This window comes from Aspergillus ochraceoroseus (genome assembly GCF_002846915.1).
Source record: "Aspergillus ochraceoroseus IBT 24754 chromosome Unknown P175scaffold_2, whole genome shotgun sequence".
NCBI lineage: Eukaryota > Fungi > Ascomycota > Eurotiomycetes > Eurotiales > Aspergillaceae > Aspergillus > Aspergillus ochraceoroseus.
Window position 1 is genome coordinate 714435 of NW_024468477.1, and position 17832 is coordinate 732266.

At 50.3% G+C, this 17832-nt stretch overlaps 6 protein-coding genes across 6 annotated transcripts; 2 read left to right on the top strand and 4 right to left on the bottom strand.

Annotated features, from left to right (window-relative positions):
• Nucleotides 1-243: 243 nt before the first annotated feature.
• sonA (putative nuclear pore complex protein (SonA)) lies at nucleotides 244-1853 on the bottom strand. The gene is made up of 2 exons (XM_040895164.1): nucleotides 1417-1853; nucleotides 244-1326 (listed from the first exon to the last, which is right to left on the bottom strand). The coding sequence occupies exons 1-2, from the start codon at nucleotides 1678-1680 to the stop codon at nucleotides 499-501; spliced, it is 1092 nt and encodes a 363-aa protein (XP_040753790.1). The 5' UTR covers nucleotides 1681-1853; the 3' UTR covers nucleotides 244-498.
• Nucleotides 1854-3221: 1368 nt separating this feature from the next.
• Nucleotides 3222-4234, top strand: P175DRAFT_0498935 (uncharacterized protein). The gene is made up of 3 exons (XM_040896618.1): nucleotides 3222-3471; nucleotides 3530-3713; nucleotides 3784-4234. The coding sequence occupies exons 1-3, from the start codon at nucleotides 3383-3385 to the stop codon at nucleotides 3934-3936; spliced, it is 426 nt and encodes a 141-aa protein (XP_040753791.1). The 5' UTR covers nucleotides 3222-3382; the 3' UTR covers nucleotides 3937-4234.
• Nucleotides 4235-4845: 611 nt separating this feature from the next.
• rgsC (putative intermediate filament protein (Mdm1)) lies at nucleotides 4846-8866 on the bottom strand (the record flags this gene model as incomplete). Its single annotated transcript, XM_040895165.1, has 3 exons — nucleotides 6014-8866; nucleotides 5454-5957; nucleotides 4846-5360 (listed from the first exon to the last, which is right to left on the bottom strand). Exons 1-3 carry the CDS (start codon nucleotides 8673-8675, stop codon nucleotides 4846-4848), a joined length of 3681 nt encoding a protein of 1226 aa, XP_040753792.1. The 5' UTR covers nucleotides 8676-8866.
• A 270-nt stretch (nucleotides 8867-9136) lies between these two features.
• P175DRAFT_0498937 (bifunctional phosphatidyl-N-methylethanolamine N-methyltransferase/phosphatidyl-N-dimethylethanolamine N-methyltransferase) lies at nucleotides 9137-10680 on the top strand. The gene is made up of 5 exons (XM_040896619.1): nucleotides 9137-9242; nucleotides 9319-9358; nucleotides 9414-9430; nucleotides 9586-10012; nucleotides 10152-10680. Exons 1-5 carry the CDS (start codon nucleotides 9194-9196, stop codon nucleotides 10225-10227), a joined length of 609 nt encoding a protein of 202 aa, XP_040753793.1. The 5' UTR covers nucleotides 9137-9193; the 3' UTR covers nucleotides 10228-10680.
• A 160-nt stretch (nucleotides 10681-10840) lies between these two features.
• Nucleotides 10841-12794, bottom strand: P175DRAFT_0514489 (RXT2 domain-containing protein; the record flags this gene model as incomplete). Its single annotated transcript, XM_040898809.1, has 4 exons — nucleotides 10841-12145; nucleotides 12234-12387; nucleotides 12517-12638; nucleotides 12722-12794. 4 exons carry the CDS (start codon nucleotides 12792-12794, stop codon nucleotides 10926-10928), a joined length of 1569 nt encoding a protein of 522 aa, XP_040753794.1. The 3' UTR covers nucleotides 10841-10925.
• Nucleotides 12795-13219: 425 nt separating this feature from the next.
• P175DRAFT_0514490 (uncharacterized protein) lies at nucleotides 13220-17500 on the bottom strand. The gene is made up of 4 exons (XM_040898810.1): nucleotides 17063-17500; nucleotides 15342-16959; nucleotides 15168-15281; nucleotides 13220-15109 (listed from the first exon to the last, which is right to left on the bottom strand). The coding sequence occupies exons 1-4, from the start codon at nucleotides 17351-17353 to the stop codon at nucleotides 13332-13334; spliced, it is 3801 nt and encodes a 1266-aa protein (XP_040753795.1). The 5' UTR covers nucleotides 17354-17500; the 3' UTR covers nucleotides 13220-13331.
• Nucleotides 17501-17832: the final 332 nt, after the last annotated feature.

Consider the following 17832-nt stretch of genomic DNA (forward strand, 5'->3'; position numbering starts at 1 on the left):
CATCTCTCTAGATGATGAGGTAGTAGTGTACCTATGCATGCATTGATTGAATTCAAGGTGGATTGGCAATGGTAGTGTTCTTGGATGGATGGATGGGTATAACTTGAAAGTACCCACTACGTATGGATGGATGATAGAAGCGGCCAACCTTTCTTTCTAGATGATGATAATACTCTTCTTCTCTTCTCTCTTCTTTACTCTACTCTCTAGGTTACGGATAATATTCTAGGTAGTAGGAGAAACTATTAGAAACTCGCTCATATGCATTCCCAAGAGTATGAAATGAAGTACATGATAAAAACACCCACCTCCCCCCACCAAAACAAAGAAGAAATTAAAAAAAGACAACGGCAACCTAGAAGTGGAACGCTGTTTAAAACTTGTCGTAACAATAATGTAAAGGTAGTTGGTAGTGGTAATATATTTCCAACCTATCCCTATCCCATCTGGTTGAACCCCGACCACCCCCCTTTTCCTCTACTATACTATCCGAGAACTCTATCGCCTCCTTGTACCCGGTCGGGGCTTGACTTCTTCCTGGGCGACGGGATGCAGCATCACCTTGTTAGGAAGCTGTGGGGTGTTGGCGGAGTAGCCCTTGCTCCAGTCGTAGCTGACCGCGTATGCAAAGATGTTACCGCTGCGGTTGAAGCCTGTAGTGGAAATGGTGCCCCCGACGGACGGGTATCCTTTGAGACGGTGCTTGGCGTCCTTGTCCCAGAAATGGAAGGTGCCATCGCTGCCAGCGGTGCTGAAAGTCCCATGCACCGGGTGGAAGGAAATGGCGTTGACGGAGTAGATGTTGTTGACATCGCGCTGACCGGCGGGGGTCTCGCGATGACACTTGAAGCTGAAATTGGAGCTCGAGTCCTTCTCCTCGACGTATTGAATAGCACAGCGACCCTCGATACTTCCGACGGCAAACCCAGTCGCGTCTGTGAAGCAGCTCACCACCCTTGTCTGCCACTTCAGGGGAGACTGCATCGTCTTGTAGAACTTTGTAGGGTTGTCGAGGTTGACGATGTTGATGTACCGATCCGCCGTCCCGATCACTAGAAGCTTATTCTTGACATCCATGGAGTAGATGCGCTCTTGACACTCGAGTGTTGCGATGGGGTTGGACTGTCGTAGATCCCAGTATTTGACCATCTTATCCCAAGAGCCCGTCACCAGGAGCGGAGTGCCTCCCGCCGGATTCGGCATCATATGGCAGCATCTAATCGGGGCGTCGTGAGCGGCAACCTGGACTGCTGCAGCACCGTTGGCAGAAAGGTCGAGCATGCGAGCAGCTTTATCGGCACCAGCACCGACAACTTTTGTTCCATCCTTTGCAAATGACCTCTCGTCAATATCGATAACAAAAAAAAAAGAAGAAGAAGAAGAAGAAGAAGAAGAAACAGACAGAACAAAACTTACAGGAGACCAGCAACAGTTCAATACAGGAGCCTCGTGTTCAAATAGAGCCTTGCCCTCACTCTGGCCTTGGTCATTGATCTCGTAAATGCGAACCTTCTTATCCCATGATGCTACGGCGAGATGATCACTAGCGGGAGAGAATCGAAGATCCGAAATGCTATCCTCGGGGGGTGAATTGAGGGCGACATCCTTGGAGATATCTCCTGTAGTGCTCGTTTGAGCTGTTGTTGTGGCCGTAGCGCCGACAGCACCGAAGAGCGACATTCAAGAACTTTTTTTTTTAGGGTGAGTTTTGGGAGAAGTCGAGAAAGAGGAGGAAGAAAGGAGAAGAGGGAAAGGGCGCAGAGAATGGGTATCAACTGGAGAGGGAAGAAGAAATTGGAACCGAACGAAGGACAGGAATTGGGCTCTCTTTGAAGGGGGGGGTAAGTAGTTCAGTGGTCGAGAAAGAAGGCACCAACCAAGGCCGAAGCCAAAGTTCCACGACGGCAGTATTGAATCCTCAGGCTGCCATGCTCACCGCCAGACTACAAACAACAAACACAACAAACACAACAAACATTCTTTTTCTTACTCTCTTTCTTACTCTCTTTCTTACTCTCTTTCTTACTCTGATTAACTAACTCTCTCTACTTCTGTTTACAAATCTTGATTAAGAAGAGTACTGTACTACCTACTAGTATAGAGAATTCATCAAGGATGAAAGTTCCATGGAAACCCTAGGGTTATGTCTAGGGTTATGCAACCCTAGGGTTATTGGAAAGGACGACACGTGAGTGTCATAAAGTACCTAACCTTTAAAGTACTTCAAAGTGGTGTCGTAACCATTCATACTTTACTATACTTTACTATATACTAAATAGTTACTATAGTTAATGTAATATATATGTGGAGCAGGTGGAATGCGGGGTGCAGCCTTAGTGGACCAACACTAAAGCTCTCGACGTCAACCTTCTGGACGCTTTCTCGTGTGATCCGGATCTCCCGTTTCCCACCTGAAACATGAATGGATGGTGAGATGTGATTCAGTTCAACTACTCAAAGCATACAGATCTCACCACTATGCATTACTATAGGAAAAATAATCATCCCATCCATCCCTCTTTGCCACTCGAAGCTTTCCCCCTGCAACCCCGCCCAGTATCATGTCGTACACACTGTCTCCCTTCTCTACTCCAATCTCAATATTCTTTCGAACAGAGTCTAGACTAGATCATACTCGAGAACAGCTAACAGACCATCAATCATAGTCAGAAGACCTCGAAATGTGGAGAGATACGCTCGCCTCCCTCCCCTTATACTGTATGTAAGTAAATGAAGTACCTCAAAGTATCATATCATCATATCATAACTTCCAAGGTTTCTCCCAGGCTCTCCAGGTCACCTGCCCTTTCCCCTCCTTTCCTCTCTCCCCTTTTTCTTCTTCTTCCCTCCCTCCTTCTCTTCCTCTTCTTCTTCTTCTTCTCTCTCTTCCCATCTCATCTGCTAGCTGATCATCTATCGTCCGTTCCCATCCATCCAACTGCCTGGTAAGCTTAATCCTGTTCCTGCAGCATCCATCTTCTTTTTTCGTCATTCATCATCTTTCTTTGTTTCTGATCTCATCCCTCATCCCCTCCTTCTCACCTCCCCCTCTTATCCCGTCTTCTGTACATCATATATGAGACCTTTCTATTCCAGGGATTCATCTCCCTCTAGTACCACATAGAACTAATCTCCTTACCTTCTTCTTGTAACTCAAAAAGACCTATTCACTTCACCTACTCCCTACTCTTCCATCCAACAATGTCTCTTGCCGAACATCCCGAACTCACAAAAGTCGACTCCGCCATTGCGGGCTTGACGATATCCACCAAAGAAGAAAAGGCCCCGGATAAGCCCGAGAAGAAGACGCAAAAGCGTAACTCGTCTCAGGCTGATGGTGTCTACAACATCAAGGATCTAGGTAATCTCTGTCTGCCTTTTTATGTTAAGAGAATTGGTCCTCACCTTCCTGTCTTTAGAGGAAAAGAAGATCGAAATCACGTTACCCATTGAGACGCAAAAGACTGGATGGTAATCCCCACCCCAGTGTGGCCCTTACTGGCCGTCTCATTAGCTGACCTCCATCCAGGAAGTTGAATACCTCTCCATCCTCAATTGAGGACAAGGATATCCTCAAACTGCACCTAATAAGACCACCGGTGAAGAAGATCGACCTACACTTCCCGCTAGGGTTGGAGGTAACAGCCCGCAACATGAAGGGTGTAACAATCAAGGATGCACTGGATGCAATCTACAAGCAATTCAAAAAGAAGGTCTTTCCCCCCCTCTCCCTCCCCCTTTCCCTTTGCCCCATCCCATCGGATTCTAATCCTGATCATACAGGCCGATGATGAGCTAGACAAGCCCTACCTCGCTGGTTTCGAGTGGGACAAGGAAGAGTGCTGGACACGTCTGATTGTTCACCAGACCAAGCAGGGCCCACCCCCGCCTACAAGCAACAAGAAGTCGAAGAAGAAGGCCAAGGACGATGCATAGATGGTGGCTGTCTCCGGCTGTCTCGCGCTAATGGCATGGCGTTGCCTCTCCTTTCTCCGTCGCTTGGCGGCTTTCTCCTGATCTGATATGCTTTGTCTCTCATCTGCTTCTTCTGAGCATTGTTTCAATGGTTCGGGGGGTTAGAAGCATGAATCAAGAGGACGGGTGTTATATTGTGTAATCTGGTCTTTGTTGTGTTTTTTTTTTTTCAATCTCGGCTCTCGACTGCCTATGTCGCCTACTTTCGTTGATCCACTGGTTCCAAGAGAATACAGTATACTCTGGCACCCAGGCCAACTGCCTCGGATAGGTCCAGAAAGCATTGCAATCGTTTTCAAATGAACAGTAACTACAGGTACTACTACTTACTATTGAAATGAGGAAGATTTCCGTCGATAACAGTGGGGCAATCTTATCACGACCTGTAACTCGCTAGCAACTTCTGGCTAGTGTGCCAAGGCAGCTGTAGATCTTTCTATACTACTATACTATCACTACAAGTACGTTCAGTTCGATAGAAGACATATATCATGATATATATACATAGTAGTTAAAAGAAAGTAAAGCAATCCCATGACAAAATGAAAGTAAAAGTGAAATTGTAGGACGCTCAGCTCTTAAAACATATAACTATATGTACTCCGTATGCAGTGCAGTCAGGTAGAACACATCCCTCGCTCTGTGGCATAACTCATGTCATTTCCATGTTCATGGGGATCATATCATTAGGTAGGTAGGTAGGTACTCCGGTACGCTTGAATCAACATTCATTTTCAAGACAGTCAATTGCCTTGAATAACCAGCCAACCAGCCAGTTATTAAGTCAGTTAGTCCGTTAGGTAGTCAGTCAGTCAGTTACCTAAGTTAGTAGGGGGGGAAAGAAAAAAACAGAGAAGGAAAAAAGAAAAGTCAAGACCTCCCCCCAAACAAGACAAGGACAATCTCATCCAGCAAGGTAAAGACCAGATGCGCATTCAACCGCGGATTATTCAAGGTCGCAAAGACCCTGCGCGCCGCTGCTTGTGCATTCGCCCTCCCGACCACGTTCCCCGCTAGATCTGGAATCAGCGTAGCAAGGACCAAACTCGCCTCGGTGCGACTCATGAGGCGTTCCGACGGTGTGCGAGGTTTGCTTTCGCGGAGGACGCCACCAGGCCACATGGTTTCCCTTGCAAGGGCGATGTACCGGAGTAAAGGTTCGTCTTGGACCAGGGAGCGGGCGCCCTCGCGGACTTTGCGCTCGATGGTCCCGCCGAGGAGTTGGTGGAGGACGACCACTACGGCGCGGCCGCGCAGCCAGTTGTTGCCTTTGTTGAGTTCAAAGGTTTCCAGGAAGAGATCGCAGATGGGTTTGATGAAGGGTTCGAGTTCACGGTCTTCGAAAGCGTTGAGTTCGGCTTCGGCTTCAGCGGCTGTGACCGCATCTTCGGTAGCGAGGGTGGAGTCACCGGGAATGGTGGTGGTAGTAGTAGTAGTAGTAGTAGTAGTAGTAGCAGTGGGAACACCAGCAGCAACACTAGTAGTGGTGGTAGTGCTTGGTGGTGGTGGTGGTGGTGGTTGTTGTTGTTGTTGGTTTGTTGCGGCGGAGATGAGGTTTTGGCCCGCAATGGAGAGTTGGTCGAGGACACCAAAGTTGCCGAGGAAATCATCCATGCCATCTGCGACGGAGTTATATATCCGTGTAACAAGATCTTTAGTCTCGCCATCGCGTGGGTTCGTCTCATCGCGAGGAGGGATGATGGCTCGTTGGGAGAGAAAGGCTCGTAGGTCACGGCTCCGGCATACTTCTGGGAGGAGTAGGAGCTTTTGTAGGTAGGCCTCTAGGGCTAGACGGCGCTTCTGGAGAAATTCTTTCTGTAGCTTCATGACCATCCGTCGTCGAGGAAACTCGAGTTGACGCACGGACGGGTATCGCATGCGAAGCTGATGGTGCAGCTCGTGGAACTCGCTGTACCTACGAGCCACGGCCCACGATGCTGCGGGCATCTGCTCTCCAGCATTTCGTTGTACTTCGATCACGTCTAGGATCAAGGGAACGTTAGTATAGCAGAACGCCAGATATGAGACAGAGACGTACACATAGCAAATTCTCGACCATCCTCCTCTTTGCCCACTACGATGGACTTGATTCGGACAGTCGACCTGCCATACAGGCTGTTATCACTCTCCTGGATGATATACTGCTGTCGCTGCATCTCCTTTCGGTGGATTTCTCGCTGGATACTAGCTTTGGACTTGCGCAAAATCCTCAGTTCGGCAGTATTGTTCGTGAGCTCGGCCTTTCGCGTCAAGGTATCCACGACTGATTCCTGCGACCCGAGTTTCTCGATGTCGGCAGTGAGCGCCTCAATCGCCTCGGTCAGACCAAGGTCCCCGGGCGCAGCCTCATGGACCTCGTCTGCAGAATCCTTGTCATCGGTCCCTACAGGCTCTTCATACTCATCCTCAATAAATTTCTGCTGGTCCGGGAAAAGGTCGTCATCAAATACACCAAGGCGTGAAGACTTGTCCACAAGGCCGAGGGAGGCTATGCTTGGTTTGACTCTATCGTCTACCCGACTATCTACTCGCGAAGATTCCATCGAGCCGGGTGGAGATCTTTGATTGGGGTCATGAATAGACAATGTAGAAGGAGACAGATCCGCACTTCTCAGGTCCTCTAACTTTCCATTCGTTGGCTCATTGGTGATAATGTCGTTCAAAGCGGCTTCCATATTTTCGATGACTCGGCTTTCGCTCGTCTCGTTCTCGCCATTTTGCGAGTCTCGGGTAAGGCTTTGAGTGGATGCCGCCATCGGATCTGTATCGTAATCGTCATCAAACAATGGAACCGAGCGCTCCGAGTCGAATGATCGTCTGGGAGACTCGTCATCATCAAAGAGTTTGCCCATGTCACTGGAAGAGATGGCGGCTCTGCGCAGATCCTTCTTTGGCCTCGGACCTGGCTGAGACGCTGTTCGAGCCATCAGGGGCGGAAGTGGACGTCTCTCCCGAGCTTCTATAGCGCTGGGGGGGTTTTGGCGGGATGTAGGTGGAGGGTTCTGGGAACCAGAATGCGAGGCTTCGTCCGATGCGAGGTATTTGTAGTATAAGTCTGATTTTTTAAACTTGGGATAATAGACGTTCTGGAGTTCTTCCAATACTGCCGATTGTGTCGTCAAGATCACGGTCCGGGCCTTGCGGTATTGCTCCGGGGTGGCACGCTTCCCTGACCTGAGGAAAGCCTTCACCGCTTGGCGCGACTCGTCTGTCACTTTCAATTCAGGTTTCGTGAGATAGGTTTCACTGATGAGGGCCATATCGTTTCTGTCTGTACTCGTCCAGCTTGAGGAGCTTGGGGATGTCTCGTCTCCAAAATCATCTTCGAGGGGGTTGCGAAATCCATCCACCACAATCCAGAATTGAACAAGAGACATGAGACGCTGACGGTCCATAAACTCCATAAAATAGGAGAGGCCTGACGCATCATGCATGACATCCACCAAAGACGCCTCTTGGACGGCGGATGAGCTCTTGCGGCGGAAGTGCGTGGCAGCAGCAGCAGTATGCGAGGGTTGACTACCTGGCGTGGAAAGCTTGGAAACCTTCTGGTCCAGAACTCTTTTGCCTGTTTCTAATCTCCGGAGGTAGACCGGGTCCTGCCCTTCTACCATTGACTCGCGTTTCAGCTGGCTAGCCACAAGTGCTCTGAATCGCCTCGCATCTGAAAGGTTATTACACCGCCGAATGGCTCGGACAAATCGCTCGAAAGCTCGCTCCGAATCATTCGGGGAAAGGCGCGGGAAGGCATGGCCACGCTTTGACTTGGGAACGGGCGAAGCATGCTCATCTAGGGCGGCGCGAAGTTTGCGTACCGTTTTGCGGTCCTGCAGAGCTGTTCGGCCATAGGCCTCCATCAATTGATTCCAAGTATCGGGGTCGGAGAGAACTGAGACAAGCGGGAAAAGCACGGCGCATGAAACAATCTCCCTGATAAGGACAGAGACAATGCGACTGTTGAGGACACTCTCGGGGAATAACCGAGGTAGCAGGCCAACAGTGACCTTGCGCAAGTACTCCTGCTCCACCGCCTTCTGGTCAGAGAGTGACAGCACGGCAGCAGGATGGAGGTTGCCGTCGCGGTACTTGCTCGCGATAGCCAGATCCAACTCCTCGGACTCGGTGACATTGCGTGTTAAGTGTCTGCCGCGTACGGATCGCTCCGCGATGTCGAATTCCCTGAGATGGGCAGTCAAAATAGGGAATATCCGGGAGACAATAAGTGACACCAGATCCTCCGCCAGCAGTCGGTCCCGCAGATTCCCCACGGCTATCCGGATCACCTTATCCACCTCATTGACGAAAGCGGGACCGGGGCTGATGCTCTTATGCCAGGAAGAAATAAAGTCCCGAGTGATCAGGGATAGGAGCTCATCGATACTCTCGGACACAATAAAGGATTGAGGATAGAGCGACTGGGGGCGGTACAGCGAGCGTTGCTCGAACGCTTGTACTTCCTTCTTCCAATGGTGACGGGCGACGAACGCGACAGGGAGGGTCTTTGCGCGAGGCGGTCTCGAGGCACTTGAAGTGCGAGTGGTCAAAAGGACCAGGCCGAATAACGCGGCGAAGGAGAGAAATGCACCAAGAACCACGGCATACCCCAGGTATCTGAGGATAGGAAGCCAGCGAACCACCAGACCCCAAGCAATGAAAGCCCCCAATCCCAGCAGGACATAATCACGACGCTTCAAGGCCATTCTCACCGAAGCATTCACACCGCAGTCAGGACAGTTTTTCTCATGGTGATCAGGAGAAGAACAGGCCCGGTGGACAGAGGAACATTTCGAATCCTGACCGAGCGACAAGTTGTTGAATGAATTGTCTCTCTCTCTCTCTCTCTTCAGTTGGTAACGAACGATCTGGGATGATCAAACAAAGGCCGAGGTGGGCAGGCGGTGAGAGGGGTCTGTTGGTGTATGGTACGGTACGGTACTGTACTGGTCAGTACCATACCTGGAGCTCTGTTACATTACATTACACATTATTACACCCACCTGGTTCTAACCGTCCGAAATCGGTAAGAATCAGAATCACATGCAAAGAAAACAATGAAAAAAAAATGAAAAAAACAAGGATGTCATGCTGTTTCTGTGCTGTTTTTTTCTCCACTATAAACGAAGTATCTCAACCTCGACCTCAACCTCAACCTCCATCTTTCCTTCTCTTCCTTTCTCTTCTCTATCTCAATCTCCTACCAACTTGGCCTCTTGTAAACATGGCTTCTCTCTCTGATTTTGTCGACTTTTCCCAGAACACCCTGACATGTATGTGCCTAATCCCGACTGTTTTTATACAGGTTCCCCCGCATGTGATTCTCAACTCCGATGTTTCTTTCTCTAGGGGCCGCTCTGTCCATTGCCTTTAACCCGATCTTCTGGAAGTAAGCTGTCACTCTCACTGTCTGGTCTATCTCTCTCTAACTTGTGCTCGAATAGCATCGTCGCCCGTGCCGGTTGGTTCAACCCCAATCCTAACCATTCCCCCCCTCCCCCCCAAAGACTGCTTTAGAGAGAGAAAAAAAGACAAGAAAAAAAAAAAAAAAAAAAAAAAAAAAAAACAATAACCACCCCAACGCGACAACCTATCTCATTATTACATTCTCTGTAGAATACCGCAGCCAGGTCTTGACTCGTATATTCGGTGGCCCTTACTACGGATGCTACTTCCTAGCCGTGGTCATCTTCTCCCTTGGAATCCTACGCGACCACATCTACCACCTCGCCCTCGAAAACCAACCCTACTATGCCCCAGTGCACCAACCGCTTCTCGGCGGCGCTCTCTTCGCCATTGGTTCCGTCCTGGTCCTCTCCAGCATGTATGCCCTCGGCGTCACCGGCACCTACCTAGGCGATTACTTTGGCATCCTGATGGATGGCCCCGTCACCGGGTTCCCCTTTAGCGTCACCGGTTCCCCGATGTACTGGGGGAGCACGTTGAACTTCCTAGGCGTGGCCCTGTACAGGGGCAAGGTGGCTGGTGTTCTTCTCGCCGCGGAGGTGTTTGTTTTGTATTGGGTTGCTCTTCGGTGGGAGGAGTAAGTCTCTCTCTCTCTCTCTCTCTCTCTCTCTCTCTCTCTCTCTTGCTTTCCTTCGTATATATATACGTCATATCATATCGTATACGAGATGAAAAACAAACATGGTTCGTAACTAACCACCTTATCATGCTGTTAGTCCCTTCACTGCGGAAATCTACGCCAAGCGTGAACGTGAACGCGCAAAGTCGAAGCAAGGCGGCAAGAGCCAGTAACTTCCTCCATCCATGCGAAATGAAGGGGGGTTAGCAGTGTTAGGTACTCCGTACTTCATTTCGCATGCTCGTGACGAAACTGAAACTGAGATCGTGGACGTTCAACATCCCTATGATCGAATCTAGAGAGACCAGGAGGTCGAATGATGGAATCAGGGTGGAATGAATGAAACGAAATATGCTCTTCAACATGGAACAAGAGGAAGATGAGCAAGAACAAAAGAATCACCTTAAAAAAAGAAAAAAAAAACCCCCAAGCAAATCCGCGAGAACAACTCTCAGCTACTTTTTCCTGATTGCTGTATGATCAATTTTAAGTATACTTGGAATTAAGCAGGAGAAAACAACCATATATATATATATACATTGTGCTCTCGCATCGTGTAGCCCATGTATATAGAGATATGGATAGAAGAATGAATAAATATCATTTGTATCATTTGATCAAAATCCCCCGGCTCAAAACTCCAAGCTCCCCTTCCGGCATAAATTGAACCCTCGGAAGAAGAAATAACAACGTACCCTCACTCAGTATAAGTAAGTATACCGCATGGATAATGATAGATATTGATATCATGTAAGAGACACAGCAAACCGACCCCGCCAACTCCACGCTATGGGATTCTATGTATAAGGGGGAAACCAAAACAACAACAGAAGACGAAATGGAAGAAGAAGAAGAAGAAGAATGCCCCTTTTCAGTTACGACGACCTCTGCCTCTTTTATTCGTTGTGCGGGCTTCCTCAACCGGCTCAATGTCATCTTCGTCCGCTCCCTTTTTGAGATCCTCTCCCTCAGCAAGTCCCCATTTCTCCCGGTCATACCAGTCTTCGCCGTCGCTGAGCTCGCCGGCATGCCCTTCTGCTTTGCACCATTCAAAGACATCATCTTTCATCCGGCAAGCGCGGAGAAGGTTTTCCAGCATGTGTTCAACCCCCCGCACCGTCTCTTCTTGCTTCTGCACATAGGACCAGAGGAGTCGCCGCGTGTCTTCGGCTTCGGTGGGTGGTAGGCCGAAATTGGCGTCTGATCGCGTGGAGTCCGGGACGAGGTAGAGAGGGTGAGGGGTGGGAAGAGAGTGGAGGGTTTCGCTGGATAAGGAGGGGGAGCCACGGCCAGAGTCTTGGTCTGGCGCCGGCTGTCCTGCGCCGGTTTGGGCTCGCGTCGTCATCCGTCGGGGTGGCTCCGGGGAAGAGCCGTCCTCCATGTCCATGTCTCCGTCGGCGTCATGTTCTCTGCTATGCCTGCCCGGGTGCTCAGAGTCTGCAGCGGATTCTTCGTTGCTTCTCCCGCTTTTATCCTTGTTCACTATCCCATCCACGTCGGACATTCGATCCCGATCATCGGCCTGGTGGTCCACTTTGTTTCCGTTAACTTTGGGCCCACCTTTCTTGAGTTCCGGGTGTGGTGGAAGGTCTCCAACAGGCGTGTCAACATCTTCGAATTTCGGTCCTTTCGACTGATTGGCCTCGGAGATCTGGTGGTTCGGCCCATCTGCCATTTCCATGTCTTCTGTGGGACGACCTGGTTGGGGTCTCTCATTCTGCGCGGAACTAGCTCCCCTTAGGGAACTTGCGGTCGACATTGCATCTTTCGCATTACTCACTTTCCCATCGAGCGATGAGCTGGCTCCATTGGTCTCGAATTGCGGTAGCGCGGTATTCTTTTCTGTGCTAGTCATCTTGGGCTCAAAAATCCACCTATCCTCGGGCGTCTCAAACATCCCACAGGGCGCCCAGGAACCATCCCCCAGGAATTTCCGGTGCAGATTCCTTGCACGCCATAGCAAAGCCCGTTCCTGACGGAGCTTCGTCTCAATAGCTTTTGTCATGTTGAAAAGTGCCTTGGAGGTGTAAATGTGTGATAAGGAAGGATGTGAGGGAAGTTCGGATGGGTGTTTCAGAGGACACAGGAAGTCTGCAGGGTGAGAAGGCGAAGAAAAGAGCAAACGAATTAGCCAATCGGTCTGCCATATTCATGCATGGAAAATAGCTTCAGTACATACGCTCTAATGCGATCTCTGAGAACGGGTTTTCTTCCGCGGCGACAGCATCCGCCTCCGAGTCTTCATCGTCGTCATCGAGCTCATCGCCTTCCGAGTCGTAGCGCACAGGATTATGCTGGAGGATGTAGCGGGTGTATCCAGCATGCTCAATTTTCTAGCCAAAAAAAAAAAAAAAACGTTAGTTGATCCCAATTTGCATTCTCGACACCTTCATCCACTGAAGGAGAATCTCGCCCCGATTTGGGTTTTGGGGGGAAGAGGATGGACGAGCAGAAGAATTTACCTGTTTATATAGTTGCTCGGAATGAACATATCCCAGTGCACCTTCTCGCACGAAATTTGCATTGGCATGTAGCTTATTGCCTCTGTTCGTCGGCTGGGAGATCGGATCGTCGGGCCCTGAATCTGAACAAGCGTCCACTCAACAAATGCGCACGAAGACAACGAAGCTAAACTGGCCCCTAAGCCTGGACACACACAAGACTTACATTCGGTTTCATTGCGGAGGGCGCGTTTCAAGCCCACGATGGTATCGGCAATCAAGGCCGCCTGCGCCGCCATGGCTCTGCTCGTAGCGAAGGAAGTGAGTGGGTGAAAGAAGAGGAGAACCAGTAGGCGCCGGGGGAGGTGGGTATGGAAAACGGCAGAGTCCTGGCGAAATGGGGATGCAGGAAAGAAATTCCGTAAGAAACAGGATAGTTCCCACTGGAGCAATGTAGGCTGGAAGGGGGGGAGGGGGGGGGTTGGATGGAAGAGAGGATTCCCAGCTCGCTCGCTCTATGTCGGCGTCTCTTTTGGTTCTTCTTCTCCGCCTAACGGAATAGGAAAGCTGCGGGTGTTGCTCCGATCGCCGCTAGTCCCCTTTTGGGCATTAGCGGGGGTTGATAAGGGCTGTCCACGTGATACACCTCTGCCTCTGCCAAAGACAGCAAGACAGCAAGACAGCAAGACAGGTAGTAGGTCCTATTTAATACTAGAATGGAAGGAGAGATGCGGGTTGGTATTCGATTGTTCATATATTTCGTCACAATAACAAACATCAAATATAGCAAAAGAAGTGAAATCATCAAGCACCACCCACCCTGCTTGATGCATCGTCTAGTCGTCAGCATCAACCCATATCAGAATTCCCTTCTTGTCAGAGCGCATATCCTCCGTGGGGAGTACTCGGAGAGTCTTGTTGAAGTACGTATCCACCACAAGGAGCTGTGGCTGGATCCACAACCCTCGTTTAGAGGCCAATAAGTTATACCGTACAACATGTCGGCTCAGCGGAGCCAGTTGGACAACTGTAGTCTTGGGCCCACTAAACGCGAATTGTTCACTAGCCTCCATGGTCAAGTTAAAGGTGAGGAAATGTAGCGAGGGGTTTTCCAGAGTGTACTCGGTATGGATCAAGCCCGACAGCTTGTGAGAGGGAACGGCGGAGGCAAGCACCCGGGGCTCGCCCGCCGGCATGACGAACCGGGGTATCGCAAGGGTACTTGTCGTAGTCTCCGCCGGCGAATGGCCGTCCCCACTGATGCTTCGTCGCCATTTGATCTCAAGGGCGAGATTGAGCGCAGTAGGTCGCCGGTCACCGAGGACGGCCTTCTGGATGTCCAAGATGAAATTGGACTGGCGAAGCTCTTCAGGTCGGATCTCCGGTGTTTCCGGACTGACGACTACTTCGCTCCCTATCTGGGAGATAGCCCCACTATGGAGGTTCAGAAGGGCAAGGGACATCTCTTCAATGACCAAGGGCTCACTGGCGAACGAAACAACTTTCGTATCGAGGCACCATTTTTGCACCAGCCCCCCTCGGGGGGTTGAGTTCGGGTGCGATCCAACCAAATCATCGTCGACTGTGAAGAAATCCGGCCATGGCTCGGAGTGGAGGCGAGGAAGAAATTCATAATTGGCCTCGAACGGACGGACAATGGACACAGTCACTCGGGTAGTCGCGATGATCGGGGTTTGGACATCAGACACGAGATTGTATACCGAAGATATTTCGAGCTCATACTCAGAAGCGTCCTCCGTGTTGGTCAGAACAACCGTTAATTCCCGCTGGGAAGCGCTTTCCATAACCCCAATTGGTCTTTTCACAAAGTGAGATACTTCTTCGATCGGAGTATTATTAGCCTTCGAATCGTGGCGGGCAGGTGGTGAATCCTCCTCATCGAGCCAAAGAATTTTAGCAGTCGAATTAGCGGGACCGAATAGCCTCGCTTCGGCAAAGACTTCAGCTGCCTCGTCTTCTTCGTTATGGATCATGAGATTGAGAACAATTCGTTCGTTCGTATAATAGGTCTCTTTGATATTGGGGACGCTCATTCGGATCTTCGGTGGCTTAGGTAAGATTTTACACCGGTTCACATCACGGTCCTTACCAACCCTCCTACGAGTGGTGGCAGCCTTCGAGGTCTGCTGCCACCAGAATGCCTCTGCTTGCACTAGATCGGTGATGGCACATGTCAGCTCAAATTTCTCTTCCGCCACGAGCAGAGCCACCGAGGCCACCCGGGACTCCCCTGCCTCCCGGGGAATACACGACAGGTTATACACCTTGGTTTGACCGGGTCCGAGAGTCAAGTCAGCGATTCCTGTTAATGCAGTTAAGACACTCGTGGGCGACTGGATAACTGAGGCGTCAGATAATATACTTGGGTCGCGCAATGGGGGTGACGATATGACGCAAGGAGTCCCTGTGTCTGCGTCTGTGTTTTGATCCGATTGTAATCTGATGGGACGAAGGCACCCTTCAAACGCCAGTTTTAATTCTGCAAATTGGATGGGGGCTGAGGTGGCATGGGTGCAGGACTTGATCACAAGCTGGCCATGTAGAGGCTCTCCAACATTCCCTTCAGCGCTCTGAAAGATGAACGATGCGGTGACTAGAGATATACACAAGGCTTAGTTTGTGTGCAAGAAATGTTCAGAGATGTTGCTTACTGCTCGATATGATGTCCTCTGCTTTTATCACAATCGATGGCTTTGGCTTTACAAGGGGAAGATCTCGGAGGCTCTGGTGGATATCGTAATGCCACTCGGGTCTGGCAGGGAAAGCTAGAAATACGTCAGTCAGGATCCCAAGGATTAACAAAGGGGGGGATCGAATATCCTTACCCCAATTAAGCAGTTCCCAGTCCACTCGTAAAATTGTGTCACTATCCTTGGTCCGTACAGCACACTCCCGCAGGGCCCAGCCGAACTTTACCATGAGCTGCCACCACCCCGAGCGGCGCCAAGTGAGTGTGGGCCAGAGTGGCCGGAGAATCCCATAGGCCTCTGCCCAAGAACCAATGCGCATATATTCTTCTGCCATCTCCAAGCTGATACTCTCTACTTTCCTGATTTGGTCCCGCTTCGAAAACTCCGCCAAGGCAGCCTGGAGAGCACCCAAGATCAATAGCGAATGGTCAACGCCCGCGGTTCCTGCTTGGGGGGCCTCGACATGCGTTTCTGGGACAAGATACGTGTCGTAGAGGTACGCTTTGCTTGCTATCTGAGATGCTGGTGACTGTCCTGGGGGGACCCGATCCTCTGCCGGAATCTGTTCCGCCAAAGCTCGTCGCTGCATGGTATGTTTTGCCGATCGATATAGCCAGTAGCCCTCATGATGCAGTTGTTCCCATGGCATAATATCGTCCCCCGGTGGGTAGATCCTCTCGCGAGGCACAAAAATCGGGGTTTGCTCTTTAAATTGATCTTGCGGAATTCCCACCGTCATGAATTGAGGTATCTTGGCTTGATGAATGAGTTGAGCCATGACCATCGACCATCTAGCCTCCCAAGCTTCCCAACCATAATTCCGAGTGCCTTTCCCTCGTCTATTGATGATATCTTGCAAACGAGAACGGTGATTCACCCATGATCTCACCGCCGTCGTAGTGTGTCCGGTATGTAGTAAGCAGCGAATAATCCGAATTGCGAGAGCGTCCGCCAACAATCGGGCGTCGTTGAATCTCGGGTCCCAGCCGGCAATGTTCTCAAACACCTCCTGTCCAAAGAGTGTTTCATACGCACTCTCGTAGTTTTTAAGAGCAGCATCTATCTCTCGCCGGAACTCAGCCAAGATCCCTAGCTTGAATTCATATCGAGTATTCCACCCCTGGAGCGACAGCGTTTGGGAAGTGCCGCTTGTTGGCGGCGCCGTTGGAGGGGGGATCGTGCTTCTGTTTCGTTTTCGCCTAGCATGCTTGGACAAATCCCGGTAGTATTCGATCAGCAATGGCTGCAGGAGAGACAATAAGGAGGTGGTAAACTCTTTCAGCTCTTCCGGTGTTACGTCCGCGGGGAGAAGAAATATTGATTTCTGGTCCAGATTCGTTGCCCTGCGAATGCTTAATACCCGGTCATCGGCATCTCCAAACTCTTCCTCGGTGCTCTCTTCCGACAGAAGGATGACAATGAAGCGAGTTTTGTAGCCAGACGAGGCCCATTCCTTCTTCAGCCCATTGATTTCGATTTTTAGTTGATTGTCACGCAGAGAGCTCATGTTCGAGTCCAAGCAAAAGGGAAAGAAATTTATAACCGCGGCGGGAACCAGGTCCTGGTGTTTTGTAACCCATAGAGGTGACATCAACCCGTCAGGGAATGTCGGAGAGCTCGGGGTTAGGGGGGATATCGGCGAGTGAAGGACGACAGGCGATCCATGGGGAATTTCATTGTCACCACCCGCTGTTGGACTTGTTGGGGGGGACGCAGGAGGAGGATCAGCCTTGCGCGGTGGCAGTCTATAATTCTACAATGGCGTCAGCAAGTTGATCCTGGTAACAGTTCCCACCAGTTGAATATCCAGGCCAGATATTGGGTTTGGCGCGCAGTCACGAAAAGGATCGACTCACCCTCCCAACAGACTTGATTTTAAATTCTATACCAGAGTCTTCCGAAACGGCATCATCTCGGGGGTCCCAGGGGGCTCGCGAGGCATCTAGGCCGAGGAATACGCTCCGCAGCTCCTCCGCAGCAGACTCGTCCAAGGGTGGGAAATCCGACTCTATCTTGAACCCCTTCTCTTTAAGAAGAGGATAATTGTCCCATTCCTTCTTTGAGTCGTCGCTGGTATCCTGTTCGAGACCCGAAAGCAGGATGAAGGGGAGATTGTGGGCGACATAATCTTGGGGGTAGGCGTCCATTGCGGACCAGGTTGCTTCGAACAGCTACTAGTCGGTCACCGCATATCTAGGTGGTAGCAATGCGTCGACGGCCACTGGGAAAGGTGACTGGACTGATAAACGGGGTTCAAGCCTGCAGAATCGAGAAGCTGGGGAGGGAATCGCGGGGTCGTGGTCGGCTTGAGAGTTGAGACTAATTGTTTTGCCAAGCTCTGCAGAGATGATTCTTATGGAGAGCGATGAGTTTCATCGCCAAACATGCTAAGCCTAGTAGAACTTGAATATACAATGGAGGACCTTTTGGATTTGTAGAATAAATAACCCTGTTCTTTACGAGTTCTATATTCAATCACTGTGGTTGTGAAATGTCTTGCGAATGAAAGCGGTTGTATGGTTCAGGAGTAATATATATATCAGGCCCAGATGCAAGGTTGAAATGAGGTGAATTCGGGATACTGTATATGTACTGAAAGAAAGGAGTAGCTCGGGTTCAAGAATCT